General features: G+C 39.2%; 2 protein-coding genes across 4 annotated transcripts in view; both read right to left on the reverse strand.

Moving 5' to 3' along the window:
* Window positions 1-6704, reverse strand: part of zgc:109889 (uncharacterized protein LOC553542 homolog) — a 48607-nt gene extending 41903 nt beyond the window's left edge. For both annotated transcript variants that reach the window (XM_067579760.1, XM_067579759.1), the window contains exon 1: window positions 6368-6704. The gene's annotated coding sequence lies outside the window, so the exon portion shown is untranslated. The remainder of the gene's footprint in view (window positions 1-6367) is intronic.
* Window positions 6705-11234: 4530 nt separating this feature from the next.
* htr2cl1 (5-hydroxytryptamine (serotonin) receptor 2C, G protein-coupled-like 1) overlaps window positions 11235-17191 on the reverse strand; it is a 130382-nt gene continuing 124425 nt past the window's right edge. For both annotated transcript variants that reach the window (XM_067579893.1, XM_067579892.1), the window contains one exon: window positions 11235-16155. In XM_067579893.1, the coding sequence (XP_067435994.1) occupies window positions 15583-16155 (573 nt within the window). In that variant the 3' untranslated portion in view covers window positions 11235-15582. The remainder of the gene's footprint in view (window positions 16156-17191) is intronic.

A 17191-nucleotide genomic window follows, 5' to 3' on the forward strand; every position in this document is an offset into this window, starting at 1 on the left:
AAATGTTCACTGGCTTCTCTATTATGCCTCTTGTATCCCTGTATTAACAATTACTTCTGTAAATATACGCTCCAAATAAGTAAAAATGTTACTTCTGTATTATATTAATATTGCATTGCTGTTGGCTAAGGCTGGGCGATATGGACAAAATCAAATATCACAATATTTTTGACCAAATACCTTGATATTGATATTGCGACTGTATCGTAGGGATGACTGTTGGTGCTTTCACAAAATATTTACATAATGAGATTTTTGAAATATAATCATCAGTAATGAGGATATAATGACTAAGTGGGTAAAGACAAATAATAGAACAGCTAGAACAGACTGGTAAGTTCAGAAATTTGCATCAATTTACTGTAATGTAGCCTTTAAAACCAGGAAAAGACAACACTTATGTCATATTATGATATCTAATATTGAAGACGATATCTAGTCTCATATCACGATATCAATATAATATCGATATATAGCCCAACCCTACTGTTGGCTCCAGATAGTTTGTGTTATATGTTTTATAAATATATCTATGATTGACGGCGACACATAAGTCTTTTATTTGAGCATACAGTATAGATCATTATTAGATTGTTTATCATCTTTTTCACTTTCTGACAATCTACTACATAAATTCAGTTGAAGACACATCTGTTCACGTGACACCAGAATCAGAAATCAGGATAAGAGCTTCTTCAAGTCCCTGAAAGCAGGAAATGATGTTTAACTTCTTTCTTCATACGTGGATAACCAAGTTATCCAGATTAGACAGATTAAACTGGATGGTTTTAGTTCTTCGCTGTTTTGCTTAAAATTCATCTGGATGTCATAGCAACAAATCCTTAAAAATTCAAACTTATTGACAGTTTAGCTAAACAATGACCAAGACGTTTCAGGGTGAAGCCCAAACATACTAAAACTAAATTTCAGATACAAATGTCTCATTTAATTAGATTTATAATGAAAGAACGTTGATATAATTATGATTTTAGAGGAGAACATGCAGTTTATTGATAAACCGTTATGATCTGTTGGTGTATTTATCACAGATAAATTCTTATAATGTAAAGTTAAAGATACATATACATGATAAAATATACGACATTCAATTCAAGAACTAATCCAAATTCAGTTAAAGATACTCTGAATAAAAGACATGTTCAAAGACAAATGGAAGCAGAATATTTGACATTTAACTCAACATTTGAAACACTAAAACGTATTTAATTACTAACTGTAGGACTCACTTTGTTGACACACGTTCATGCAATTAAAACTGCCTTTTGAGATGATTTAATGAGGTTTCATTTTCATAACGACATCACTAAACAGTCTAACCACAATTACTGGTGATGTCTAATTGTTTAACAGTGATGAGGAAACACTGCGGAGCACAATAACACCAGTAACAAAGCAGGAACAGACAATGCTCCATCTCCACGGATCTAGTGAGAGTTCCCAACACAACTACCTCATTTAACTGGAATCACATGATCAGCACTCGGCCAATCATATGACTGCTGATCATAGCTTTGAATCTTTACTTGTTTTGACTTTGTTGTTCAAGATAACTTCATCCAGGATCAACAAATCAATCCTCAAAGAACAAAACTAACTGGAACAGGATTATTTCAGCAGCTAACGGCGCGTTAGCCTGAATTAGCTTAGCCACATTTGAAGAACGACAGTGTGAAAGTAAACACACCAGTTTTATAGGGCTGAGAAAGTTTAAACAGAACTACTTTTTATCTCAAAATCAAAAACATAAAAAAAATATCCAAAATTTAAAAGCTCAAATCAATTCTACATCTTTAAAAAGCAACTTAAAATCTTGTTTTTCTGACCTCCAGCAGTTTAACACTGCAGTGAATAGTAGTGGAAGTGACATCAGTGTTGGGTGTGGTTACAATTGCAACCCATATGTGCACTTTTTATGTGATTACAGCACATTTCAAATTACTCTAATGGCACTGATCTTTATCTGTAGAAACATATGACAGCTGGAAGGAAAACGGTGCAGGTCTACGTGTTGCTTTCAAGCCATTCATCCGAGTAAAAATGACAAAGTCTATACTTAGCTTTCACCACATAACCATTTTTCCTCTATCTATACATCTCTCAGCGAGAACAGGGTGTAATACATGAAAGACCGATGACAGACAGATCCTATTCAATGTATTAGATGGTTATTCAAACTATGAAAAGGCCCCGCAGCAGATCCCTAAGTGGCCACATCACTCAGTCTAAGTGCAGCCCGAAGAGGCTGCCGTACGTCTTCGGAGTTAATTCAAACCATTAGAAACAACGAGACATACTGAACATGTGTCGCTAAAAAAAAAAAAAAAAAAAAAAAAAAGGGGGAAATCCGAGGAAGGCGGTTTGAATAACACAATCATATCCGACTTCCTTTCACCTGGAAACGTTTAAAATAAAAAAAAGAAATTAGCCAGATCTGGTTGAAAGAGGAGGCGAAAGAACTGAACATGCTCTTCGGGGAGGAAGAAGAATACAGAATATCCATGAGAAAGAACATGCATCTGCAAAACCTATAATGTTCCTTCCTATACCGGCTCAACTGTTGACTCCTGAAATACAGATTACTGTGAAAACACACCGCTCTCCTCTGGAATCCTAATCATCCTCTGTGAGTCAAACGGCAAGCTTTAAATCTCTACCGAAGACTCAGCAAGGTGCTGGCAGACATAAAAATACAGCACATCCGCAATGAAAGGTTGTTTTCAAGTTGGCAGACGTCCATTTTTTTTTAAATTATACAGTGGACATTTTGTATATTTACTGCTTGAGTGATGAAAGTAAAAACCCCCTCCGAAACCTCAGGCTTAAGTACAAAACATAAAAAAATGAGCAATGTCGACGTGATATTCATTCGACATTCAGGATGCGGATGGATTTTGTGCTGTGCAAAGACGGTATGTGTTGTTTATAAAAAAAAAAAAAAAGGGAGAAAGAATGGTGAGAGCTTCAAAAACACATCTAGAGTGAGTCAGAGTCACAAAAGAACAGAAACAGACAAGAAAAAAAGAGAAACACTGAGGCGATCGGGCCTGTTTTATGCTGCTTTTTGACAAACTTCTCTGGTTCCAGCTTCTTAAATGTGAAAAATTTTGTGGTTTCTTTAATCTTCTATGAAAATAAACTGAATATCTTTGGGTTGTGGACAAAAAAAAGACATTTTAGGTTGTATCTCAAGACTTTGGGAAACAGTAATCACCATCTTCTGACCAAACAACTAATAAATTAACTGTGAAAATAATCTACAGCTGAATAAATAATGAAAATGAATTGTTAGTTGCAGCCTTACACGACATTATTTGAACTTTTTAGGAAGAAGAAAGACCTGCTGTCCATTAGTCAGCATTGTAAAATAGAGCAAATGATCTCATATGAAATGTTTCTCCTCTCTTTGGTTTGTTTATACCCATTAAAAATGCAACATCACCACTGATCCCCACTGGAATGCAGACAAAAAATGTAAATAGAAGCAAATGAGTAATTTCTCTGGGAAGAAAAAATGGAAATTGTGCCACCAAAACGACCCGAAAAAACAGAAAAATCCCCTTTGTGCCCTCAGCAGAGAACACGCCTTTGTCAACCAGCACAGCATCACCCTCCCTTTGTCTTTGCTTTACTCCCTGAAGTGTGTGTGTGTGTGTGTAGTTATGCATCCATGTGTGTATTAGCGCTGTGTTCCTGTTTGAGAGTTTATGCTTGTTTAGCGCTCAGCCGTCTTCGCCCTCCTTCCTCGATGATTCGCTTATGTAAGGAATCAGCACAAGCTTGTCTGAACACTGTCTCTTATGAATACAGCTCTGTACTGTACAGCTACACACACACACACACACACACACACACACACACACACATATACACACACAAAGGAAACCTATTATCTAATCACTCTTCACCCAGGCCTGGAGTCTAGACTTGAAAGGACTCGGGTTGCTGTTGACCAGAATTGGACTCAGTATATTTGTTAATGATAGTTGTGAAATTTTGGAGTCGTTCCACTTCCTCGACTGTTTAAACTGGCAAAGCTCTTCGCATTTATCTACTGTCCAGTTTATCCAGTTATAATATTAGCGTTGTGTCAGATTCCCTGTGTGGCTTGTATGTCCATGTACAGCAGTAACATTAGAAAAATTAAACATACAGTGACTAATGTGTACCCTCTGAGTCAGCTCTGCTTGGTCCCAGAGAGCCGGATTGAACATTTTTTTAACCATAACTTTCCCTTTGATGATTTCAGTTTAAACCGGCTTTGCGAGCAGGTAATTGGTTCATAAGGTCGTCTTAAAATGATGACCTAGCTCAGAGAAGGACTTAAGACTTACTTATGAAGCGTCCTACACTTACTTTCAGTAAGGAGGAGGATTACTCTTAGGACAGAGGGTGAGGTCGCTGTTTTACAACATCGTGCCACGAAGTAGTAGTAGTATGATGACATGTTTACATAGATGAATACACGCCATTTAACCTTCATAGACTGTAAAAAACAAAGCTACTCACATGGGTAAAAAAAAGAAAGTAGCCTATACAGTAAATTAAAATAATAGGTATCTGTAAACTAAATGTAAATTCCCATTTTGCTACACCTCCTGTTAACTTACAGTACGTTCCTTTCAAAATAAATGTAAGAATGAATTAATGAAGTTGAGATTCGTTAGTTTATCCAGCCGAGGGAGCATGATTGTGTTCATATAAGTTTTGATCTGCTCTCACATGCGCAATATCTGTATAAGCGGATATACTATAGCAAAACTGCATGTTCCCCGTTACAAAAATTTCAAAATAAAAACTTTTGATTGGGCGTTGAGGGGGTAAAAATGATCTTTCATTACGTTTGTTCTCATCAAGCTTTCATAAAACATCTCTCCTCTCATGGAATATCTGCCAGAAAGCTCCTAACAAGTTTGGACACCTCTGGAGCTCTCCTAAATACTGGTGGAGATGGGAGTTAACAAAATGCTTGTGTTCAAAGTCCTAGAAAAGTAGGACCTTCTTATTCTGAAAAACTTGACGAATACAGCTGCAGAGGTCAAAGTTGGCTAAAGACCTGGTTAAGATCTAGTATCTTGCTCAATGACACGACAGCAGGGAAGCTACTTCCTATGAAATGGGTTTAAACCTTCATCTGGTAGATTGATGGTCTCCCAACTTACCCTGCAGGTATTTGACAAATGGTGGCATGAAGAAGAAGGCAAAGCTTAATTTAAACCCACAAAAAAAACATACTAAAATATGTCTTAACTTGCATTTAAGGAAAATATAAAGTGTGTGTGTGTGTGTAATAGTAGAAGGAGGTGAAAGCAGTTTAGGACTTCACTGTATTACTTTGATGATCTGCTGTAAACGTCAACTTTGCCGTTATGTCTTATTTATATCAGACGCTTTCTAACAATATCCTCATGTGATCAGTTTTCTCTGTTTGGCTCTGACGGACGACTGATTGATTTCTCCCTGTTTCACCTTTGCAAAAAAAAAACAAAAAACATCATATTGGTATAATAATCTGCACTAATCCCACCAGGTGTCAGAGGTCACCTCCCATTTAAATTTCAGCAGACCTTTGCACCAGCTGAACAAGGCAACAACAATCAGCAACAGCAGCAAAAGCAAGAGGAGCAACATCAAGAGCAATAACTAACACATTCATACAGTTTGTGGTTGAAATTAACACTCATTAGAGAATCCAACAGGTTTGAATCCATATCTGCGGTCAAAAAACACAACATTTTACTGCAATACATTTAAACATACATGCACTCTTATACCATGCATGCATTTTCCAACAAGACAAGATTAAAATATTTGCACCAACACATTTTAGTCCATTCATTTTTGCATCTTAAGACATGTTCCTACACAGAACCTTCACATGAAAGACATCTTGCTTGATCAGTATTGACAGACAGGCAGCATTGCTCTCTTTTTTTTTTCCCTAGTCGACATACAGCCACGAGCTCGTTCCCCTGCCAAATCCCATGACACATTCAACCAACTGGTGACATTTTGTTGCAGGCGGAACGCAGAGACACCTGACCAGCCAGCGCGTACGTTAGGAACGACGGTCACGATTATACAGGAGGAAGAGGAGGAGGAGGAGGAGGAGGGGGAGAAGAAGAAGAAGAATGGAGAGAAAACGGGAGGCTTCGAGCCCTGCAGATAAATAGGGTCTAATTAATAAGCATGCAGTTCCGTCAGTGCGGGTGCGTTGTGTTGTGCGTGTGTACGATGCAATAACAATAACAAACGCGCCCTCTCTCCCCTCCCTGTACGCGCTCCCCCACAGGACGCATGTGTCCACACCATTGCTGTCACATGCAAAGCCGATTTGAAGCAGATTTACCTGGCTGCAGCCTCTCCCGTCACCGTCACCACCACCACCTTCTTCTTCTTCTTCTTCTTCTTCTTCTCTCTATCGCTTATTCAAATGATTCGTCCCTTCCCTCCTGCTCTGCAATTCATTTCAGATCGTTCGCAGCTCGTAAAGGCTGGGAAAGAAAAGAAAGATAGATGGATAGATAGATAGATAGATAGATGGATGGAGGGATGGATGGGTGGAGGTGGAGGAGGAGGAGGAGGAGGAGGAGGAAGAGGAGGAGAGGAGCGGAAGCCTTTGAAGTGAGGAAATCTGGGTCCCTGCTCGCATCCCAGCTGCGTGGACTGGATTTATGTCGTTTCCAAGGCAGCGTCAGTCGAGCTGACGAGCGTCAAGCTGGTATTATAGAGGCAGCGTACTTCCGGTGACATTATCAGAATAAAACACCCAATTAAAAGTCCATAAGAAAGTAAAACATGCTGACTGACAGTCTATATATGCACATATACCATAGTTAAACCACTGCTATCAAGTGCTTATTTCGAGAACTGATACGTGCAGCTTCCACAATAATTAAATATATAAAAAGAAGAACTTATAAAAGCATATTCAGAGTAACGTGTTGCAGGTGTATACTAAACACAAAGACCTTTAAAAATTGGGATGCTTATTTTATTTCCATTAAAAGAGGACAATACTTGCTATTTGAAAAGACATGTATATGTATTCATATTTGATACAATTAAAAGAAATAATCTTTGTCTTATTAATGAATATTGTAAATATTTCATATATGGTTCCCCTTCTTGCACAAAAAGTGATCACCAGTTGTTAAAAATCCCCTCCAGACATGTTTTAAAACATATAAAAATAGTCAGTTTGAATCATAATTTTTAAGGTTTTTCCATTTAAGAGAACCAAACAAAAATATCTAGTTAGAAATTTTTGCATCTGTTCTTTCTCCCTCATTGAAAAACCAACAAATATACAAATATGGAGGCTTCAGGTTTCCACGTCGCACTTATGTAAGTCGCCTGTTGGACCAGGATTGGCTTCCATACTAGTTGTGATGTCACAAATCTTTCTCAGACTTACACACCTTAAACTTAAGGTGAGAACAGAGCAAATTTCCACTGTGAGCAGATGAATGTGGAAACAAACTTCTGCACACACATCATTGTGCACAGTGAAGGTCAAACAGCCAACTGAAGTAATAATAACACATTTTTAAGTGGAGAGAGACTTTAAAGATGTTAGATGAGGAAACACAACCAAACACTAAAACACTGTGTGCAAAACCTCCTTTAGTTAACATTTATATTGTTTTTATTATCTCTGACTTTTTAAACTTTATTTCCTCTTCAGTATCATGCAAATTAACAAACATATTGTTGAAATAATAATCTTAATAATGAAATTTGACAGTGATATCAATGTCTAAAGAAGAATGAACATGAAGAAGATCTTTGTAGCTTTAAACTCAAGTATTTCAAAGTAAATTGTCAAACTTGCAGTAAATTGTTATTAGGTTATTTGCTGATGATATTAGGTTAAAGCAGAGTTACATATGCACACACAAAGCTGAAATAAAGCGTTTTTATGTGTCATCATACCCACTTACACTTCAGCACAATCATGGTGCTTTATATTGAAGGCTTACATGTCTTAACCGCTGGTGTTTCTACTCGCATTTGCTTGACGCAGCCGTCGGCTCAAACAAACCAGGGGAGATGCAGCAAATCGTTGTAACGGCGCATGCGTAAACGAAACGTTCCGAGATTCGCCGGTGACAGCCGAGACCACCACCCACTCAGTCGAGCAGCATGGATGAGCAGGCAGAGCCGCTGCAGGCCTGTGGGAATACGGCACTTACATGTAAACACATTTGTGAACTGGAGGATCATTTCGCTGTAATTAATGAACTCGAGATGAAGAAGGTAATCACCAGATCTGTTTTCAACCCAGACAAACAAGCTGATATCACTTTCCACCTGTAAGATTAATGAAATGATGCTAGATAGGGAGATAAAATAGGATTTCTGGAATACAAAGGATTTAGAATTAAAAAAAGAGAATGGAAGTGTATTCAGAAAGCGCATTTTAATAGGAGTAAAATGTAATGGACGTCTATTTTAATACAGAGCTATTTAAACAGCACCTAATGCATCTATAAAAAAAACCATAACACTTGAAAAATGTTGTATATCTGGAGTGTAATGTCTTTCTGTTTGTATTAAAACAAAAGAATACTGAAGTGGGTGGACTTCAGCTGGAGATCAGCTGGTGTGGTGCAGAAATGTTGACCGCAAAGGAAACAATGACTCACATATGAATAATCAAGCATCTCTTGTAAAGTCATGCATGAGGTTGAGGTTGTGTTGCACATTACCAGGCTATAAAAAGAACGGTGGTTGTATTAATAATACATTTAATCACACTGATAAATTAGCTCACCTCAAACTGTAATCAGCAGTTTAATTAATCAGCAGAGGGCATTAAGCAAACCCCAATAAAACCCTGGATTGTTACATTTGTTCAGACTACAGCCTGTAAAGTGGTTCTTGTATATTTTTCTACCTTCCACGCATTAAGGAATACTGGCCAGTTAGACAGACTTACTATATTTTAACAACTCAACTAAAAAAGTAGAGGAAAATTGCACGTATGTACTTGTGTACCATGCAGAGAAACCACCCTGGTTGCCCTCACAGACTCCTGCAGTTCCTCCAACGTCGCCACACAGCGGCGCTGTTGCGTCATGTTTGAGACACGCATCTTATCTGCAGGTTGTTGGCTCCTCGGCGTCTGTCGCTGTCCCTGGTGCTGATTTTAACGACGCCGCAAACATCATGTTTATGGACGCGCCTGTCGCTGTCCGTGGTGCTGATTTCATTAAGAAGCTGCCGAGGAGGCTTATGAAAAAGGAAAGAAGCGTCTCAAGGACTGAATGATCCCTTTTCCTGGGCATTCATTACTATTACTAACAGTATGATTACATTCCAGTTATATATACCTGTATTTTTCTTACATTATCTCCCCTATGAAACTAATATTAAAGGTTAAAGCAATATCCAAGCTGTTTCCCAGCAGTGAAAATTCAATAAAACGGTCTACAGGTATATAATATTATACATATTTTTGCAGGGGGGATATGCAATAACTGGTAGCATGCAGTCATTTATGTTTCACACATTTCATATTCTATATGAAATCTATATTTTCACACTTGGGACACCTACAGTGCAGCTCCTACAGTAGATACCCTGTGGTGAAATACATTTCAGAAGCTCTTTCATCAGTATTGATCAGTTACTGACCAGGGAATAAACACACACCCTGATTTTAAAACAAGGATGTTTTGAGGATCTAGGTTTGCATAGTACTGCAGAGAAAAGTGACTTTGACATTTTCTTTCTTGTTGTCTGTAATATTTGTTGATTTTTTTTCATTGATTGTGATTCCTATTACTCTTATACTTCACTCTGTGGTGCCATCATGTGGCTTGAAGTGGGCATCACACCTGGTTGTTGAGATGTGTGAAACTACAAAGCGGTGGGTCTCTGCTTTTTTTTTTAAAGGTGCAGTGAATAATATGACCTTTATCGACTTCTAGCAGCTGCCAGTAGGAGCAACAGCTACACAGAAAAAGTTTTAGCACAGTTTTCTGGGACTTGTTGATTAAAAAAGTCATATTTTTAACAGATTAGCGCAAGTATCAGTACAGCAGAGATCCAACAGAGATATTAAGTGAGGAGGTAACACTGTACTGTAAATATTCACATGGAAAATGTAATAATTATTACGTTTTTGGCTTGAAGGCTTTATAATCTTATGCACAGCACCATCAACATTCATTGTTAAAGCTGAAAATTCACGTGGGGGTTTCGGAGCCTCTGTAAATTTGAATGAGGGAGGTGTTTTCCTTTAATATCCTTTTGAAATTAGTCTCAACACTTGGTGAGATCATTTGCATGAATTAACAGCCCTGCAAAACCTTCACGGACCTATTTTGTGGTCATTTCGTGCAATGAGACACAAGGGATCCTGCTTAATGTCCCTTTAAACAATTGAGTGCTACTTAGCACACAGTAGGCTTTTATATGGTATATGTGCAGTTTGTCCTCCAGAACTTACACAGTGTATAATCTATATACAGTAAACTTTATAAGACCACAGTTAACAACATTCTTTTAAAAATCTACACAGTGCTGTATCTTAACACTCTGTTTTTATATGTATCTAACTGAGCAGTTCACAAAGTAGAAAATACATACCTTACTTTGCCAGCATGGATACTCATTGTACTCATATCATGAGGGTTTTCTGTATGGGCTCAATGAGCAGAGCGTGACGCTGAAACAAAGCCAAGGCTGAGGGTTTAATTAGCTCCAGGTTCAGCTCTATTCACGGTACAGTGAAGCACTTTGGATAAAAGCTTCCACTGATTGGAAGATGTTCGCAGTAGAAAATAATATAATAGCAGAGTGGAGTGAGTAGCCAGGGACCTACTGTTAACTACTGTTGTTATCAAATATTCCCCAAATTAAACAGCGGGGTGTGTAGCTGTTAATTATCAGAGGGGAGGAATTTCAAACAATTCAGTAACTTTCACCATGAGGATTGTTGTTCTGCTGCTCTGTGGTTTGGTACTTGTGATTTGCTCAAAGAAATGTTCCCTCAGGAGGAGCTGAATCCAATTTACACGTCACCTCAGCCACTTCCACATTCAAAACACAATTTTGTTATTTAACGATTTCCCTGACACTGTGGAATAACTTGTTTGTGTAAGTTCAGCAGAGTCAAGTTCTCCAGAGACTTCAGCAGGATGAAGCTTAAAGCAAAAAAAACCAAGACATTTACCATGTGGTTAATATGAAAAATAAGACAACTGGCAACACATTAGAATAATATTTTAATAAATAAATAGCAGCATCACACAAAAAAAAAGAAAATATACATTATGTGGATGATGGCATAATAATTGTATAAACTCAAGAAGAGGTGTCATAGACAAACATTCACAATTAAAATGGTATAAAAAACAGCTACTGCATAACAGAGGAAGGTTCAACACAGAGAGAGAGAGATAGCTAACTCACGAGCGCTGGATCGTACAAGAGCGAGACAAACCTGATCCGTGTCAGTGCAAACCAGCATCGCAGGGTGCTGACGCCTCAGTCTCAAGAGGAAACGTTTTATTCAGCGTAAGTGCACTGGAGACGTCGGGTTTGTCAGACCCTTGAACAAGCAGCAACTCCGGCTATTCTCAGAGCCATTTAGTGACAGAGTTGCATGTTTGGGAAGATAAGTGAGAGGGAGTTATTAGAAAACACTTTGGATGATAAGTGTCTTGGGATTCCCAGTTTTTTGGGGTCGGTATGAAAAAAAGTTTGCTTGCTCTGCCTTAGAAAAATCAGCATGTTGAGGTATGCTTACATTTAGATTTTGTGAGTTCTTCTGATGAGGTATTATTTTAAATTTTGCCACCTAGAAATCATGTTTTTCATAGAGAGGAAGCTTTGTATTGCACGCGTTCGTAATGATTAATGCATTACAGGACTTATTTAGTGCAACTGTACTATATTTAAGATAATCTCTACTGCAGCTTCATTGGAAACACCTTATTGTTACACAAGTATTTCCATGTTTGCCAGTTAATGTTTAGAGTAAAAAAATATATCAGAAAACACAAAATATAGCCAGTAATGCAGTGAACATAACAAGTTTTTCAAAACTGTGCCAAAGAATTTCTCCTTGTGCGTATGCTCCTATTGTTTGAGCAATAAACATCTTACTCATAGAGTTAGATTTGTAAATGTAAGCTACTATATAATCTTTTGAAACACTCCTTGCATGTATTGTTGCTTAGCAACAAAAAAACAAAAACAAAGTCCTGGAGGAGGAGGGGGAGGGGGGTGGACAATCCCAAATGAGCCCTCCTCAAATGTATCAAAATGAAACTCTGCCAATAAACGGCTCCAACTATTTCAATACACACCAGACCTGCATCGAATTAGCTAGTTGAAATCCATTCAGATCATTTCTCAGAGTGATTGCTTTCATCTGTCCGGACCGCGAGCCAAACGGGATTGGCATCTGCAGGGACGAGCCGATTCAATCCATTGTGCCAGACACAATCGATAGAACCCAGAAAAAGTTACTGAATCAATCTCAGGTAGCAATTTGAGCTGGGTCTGGCACATACACTCACACACACACACACACACACACACACACACACATACACACAGGTACACGGGTAACATATAGTTATTACATTGTGACGTACTGAGTCGGCTGGCCTGGCTGTAGCTCTTTCCTCGCTCACACCTGAACGGATCAAACACGACCCATTCGGCAAGTCCTCTCTTCTCTGTTTTTTTTTTTCTTTCTGTTTTTCTCTCGTTTATGTCGTTATTGTTTGTATTTTGATGATTTGATGAAGTGCCTGCAGGAATTTCATGCTGTTTGCAATGTGCACTTTGTTGATTGCTCTTTGTTTGTTCTTTCTTTCCTTCCTGCGCTGTTTCATTCCTTTCGAGTATTAAAAAGAGAGGGAGAACAAAAACAAAACTAAGTGACGCAGAGAGGACCTTTTGACCATCACTTCAAACATGCACAGTATTTGTAGGCCAAACCTCGGTGCTGGCTTGCCAACATTAGCTCATGTAGACCTCCCCCTGTGGAGAGAAAAGTGGCACGAATGACCACTGTGTAAGTCTGTAGCTTACAAATAGTGGATAAAGTACACAGAGATGCATATAATTAGAATAAAAAGACTCCCAGTTCTTATGTTTCATTCTAATTGTATGCAGATGCAGCTGCAGACCTCAGGCTCCGGATTCGATTGGTCCACTCCAGGCTTTGACCTTTGCTCTATGACCTTAAAGGGGTAACAAAGGGTTGTACATTCAGGTGTTTTGGCTGTCTTATGGCTGAAGGGATTATTACCAAAATGAAATATTGATCACTGGGGCAAAGTGACACCTGCTGTGACAAAATCATTTAAGATGGAAGGAAAACCTACAAAAGGTTTAATCCTTTTTTTCCCCCTAAAGCAGTGTACTGTAGATATTTCAGCTGATGGTGGAATTACGTCGCCTGTCAGATGTTGATAAATGTGGGAGGGCAAGAAAATCAGCGTGACAGAGCTGTGAGGGTTACTGATCTGTCTTGATAGAGTCAGGGGTCTCTCTTATAGCGTATTGACTTTTTGTCCGTCTTATGCGACAGATGAAATCTAAGGGTATTCGGTCTTTGAGTCACACTGCGGCATCTGGTGACTCAGGCTGAACAGATTGTAAAAGACGAGATCAAAGAGACTGATTTAGAGCTTTTAACCAGTAATTATTGATCAAACCTGCAATTCTCTGAGATATTGCCTAGTTTTTGTCTTGAACCCATTATCAGAGCGTTCATTTAAGCATTAATGTTCCCTCTTTCCTCTTTGGCATTCACCGTACTGTCTTAGCAAATTTTGGCCAGTAGCATAACTGGGAATTCATGTTGCTGAAGGATTTTTGGATGAAAAGGACTGATCTGATGGATGACCTTGTATAAAAATCCTCCATTTACAAAGTAAACGACAGAGAATTTCTTGTTAATTCAAGAATTTGTCCTTCAGAGATAAACAGCCTTGGTTATAACTTGAAGATGACATGAATACATCTAATAATATGATCTGCAGTTTGCTGACTAGACTTGTGGGACAACAATCTTAAGGAGAGATTCACTGACTTTGATTAAACCCTTTAATACAATCTGTGTCTACAATCTAAAAAAATATTTCTTAATTCTGTTTTTCCCTCATCTACTACTCATCCCCCCTTTATCAGTGAAATAAATTTACTACATGTGGTCAAATTAGTCAGCTCATAGCTGACCGGTCAACTGTTAAAGCCTATTCAATGAAAAATGTAGGAAGTGGTAACCGAATTCCCATATTTTCCGAATATAAAGGTGTGTTTGTGATTTGATCACATTTGAGGAAGACCAGTAAGTTTTATATTGTTTTATGAAGATGACTCAGTGATAACGATGGCTATATGATGAAACTAACAGTGACGTTATGGTTGATGTCATCAGATCTGTCGTTCCTTTTAAGGATGACATCTGGGAAACATTTGTGCACCCTTACATCAAAAACTTTTTTTTTTCTTCACATTTTTACTTTTAGATTGTTTCTTTTTATTGTAAACTTTATTGGTTGTTTTCAGTAAAAAAAACAAACCAAAAAAAAACTTTCAAAGAGGCGAGTGTATCGATCAAGGGAAGCAAGAGCCTGACAGCTGTGTTGGACCAAAGGCCTGCGCCATGCTTTTAGCTGTTTTAGCCCCTTTGTCCACTTCAAGGGGAGCAACCTCTCTGTGTCATGTGACCACCAGATGGCACTGTGAGTCCACTAGAGACCAGTGGTCGTTGTACATTCTTTCATCTTGGTCCTCTCAGACAAACTTTCATTGCAGCCTCCAGAGAGTTTCGAGAAAATCTCATTTCTGTCAGCTGAATAGTTTCATTATACATGCTGGAAAAGTTCATTCAGAGAGATTTTATGACTTTTTATGAATAGATTTGGTTTAGTTTGCTTGGTGTGGAGAGAGTCCCCATAAACCATAGCTCAGACTGCATTTTGACTCTGTGTGAAGGCTTGAAGTCATAGTTTGACCCCATTGACCTCAGCGGTCGGTGCTCGACTCTGTAACCTGCATCAGTGGGACTCTGTTGAGGACGGCGTCACGTCATACCAGGTTAACAATGAGACAAAGCTCTTCACTGACTGTTTCGTAACGCACTTCTTCCCTGTCTGGTTCTCAGCAGGCACCTTGGTCCCCTTGAAGTACACCACATTTTGTGAACACTGAGCACAATTACAAATGGATAAGAGTCTAAGAAAAGCCTTCATTCTCTATTTATGGTATGAAAACCAACATTTTGGCACCAACTAGAAGGCAAACACAATTGAAACACTGGTTTTCATTCAAAAATATTCCCACTTTTTTAGCCTCAGAAGCTGACTCCTCTCATAATCAGATTTCTTTGACACATTGAAGTAAGTAGTGCACTTCAGTGTGGGGATAAGGCTCCTCAACCAAGACTAGTCCTGTCAATATAAGCGTACCCACTGCAGTTTTACAGTCAACTAATGAAAATGCTCTCGGCTCCAAGCACCAGCCCATCGTCACGCTGCTCAGCTCAGTGTCTGCAGGTTAAAGAAAAGACATAAAACAGCAAGAAGCACGCAATCACACGCTGCTAGTGTGTTCTGTGGTGGCCGGGTTGTAGCTGATGAGTGACAGCTCATGCTCCATTTCCGTTTCTGGCTCTGTTTCTGACAGCATGCCGACGTTGTGGCATTCAGAGAGGCTCTGCAACATGCCTCCAATTTGTGACCCGTCATCTGTTGTGTCCTCTGGGTCCACTGTCAGCCTCCCGTTGTCCCCCCTACTGCCGTTGCGACAGTTACTATTGCGATCCACGCCTGCTTTCCCGTGACCACCTGATAGAAGAGGGGTCACAGCGTGTGACGGGCACGGTGGGGGTACCAGGAGGGTTTTGCAACTCTGTCCGGCTGCGTTGGCCCCCACATTGTACTGGCACCTGATGTAGTTGGAAAACGCTCTCCTGTAGGTCTTATTGAAGAGGGTGTAGACCAGAGGGTTGACCCCGGAGGAGATGTAACCCACCCAGACAAAGACGTTGAGGAGGTCATGGAGGAGCGACTCGTTGCAGGACCCGCGGCACAGAACGAAGGTGACGTTGGTGATGAAGAAGGGACACCACATGATGAGGAAGAGGAAGAAGACGATTCCCAAGACCTGGAGGAAGACAGAGGAGAGGAGAAAAGTTAAAAAAACAGAAGAGGAGAGGAAATGAAGACGGAGGAAGGAAGAATAGGGAAAAACAAGAAAATAAAAAAGATGGGAAGAGATGAAAAAAATAGAAGACGGGATTTGAAATGATACAAAAAATCATTCTTTTAATGGCAAATAGGAGATGTAAAATTAACAACTGGAATAAAAACAGGAAAAAATTAAAATGCCTTTTTCAAGTGGCTAAACCTCTTGAATGCTTTCCAACTGAAATGTATGCAGCATACATACAGCAGATTGATGTTTTTTAATATCCTTGTAAGTGTGCCACTTCTGCTGGGATTTTCATTTTTGATATTGGTATTAGAGTTCTTTTCTGTGTGGAGCTGCTGGTATGAAATGTTTGCAATAGATATACTGTTGTACTGGTTGCGGCTTTCATTACATAGTAGCAGGAGTTGGTTGTTCTTGACATGGCGAGACAGATTGTAGACGACACTAAGCCTGTCTGGTCTCATGAGGTATGAGACTGTAATGCATTACCTGGAAGACAATATGGGAGAGGGGACTAACAAATCAACTCCAAAACACACTATAAACCAGGAATGGTGGAACATTGGCCTTGGGGCTAGTAACCCCAACCCATAAAAAACATCCATGCTACAGAAACATTGATGAAAACCAAAAAATCCCAAAGTCTTGGAAAGGAAGACTCTTCAGTTTCCCAAGCTAAAGAGAAAATGATGATGTACATGGAAAACTGCAAGGAGAAGGTGCGTCTGAATCTTCTAACACCTAGATCACGTATGCAGGAGGAAAGACAGCAGTAATAGTGGAGGAGATGAGGAGGTACAGAATATCTCTCCTGGGTCTGTGTGAAACCATATAGCTCCAGTCAGGGCAAGTTAAACTGGCCAGTGGTAAGTCCATATTGTATGCGGGGCACCCGGAATACTCTGCACCACATACGGAGGGAGTATGGTTCATGCTATCCAAAGAAACCCAGAGGGCCCTCATCAGCTCGGAGTCCATCAACTCAGTG

This window comes from Thunnus thynnus, chromosome 22, assembly GCF_963924715.1.
Source record: "Thunnus thynnus chromosome 22, fThuThy2.1, whole genome shotgun sequence".
In the NCBI taxonomy this organism is placed as follows: Eukaryota; Metazoa; Chordata; class Actinopteri; order Scombriformes; family Scombridae; genus Thunnus; species Thunnus thynnus.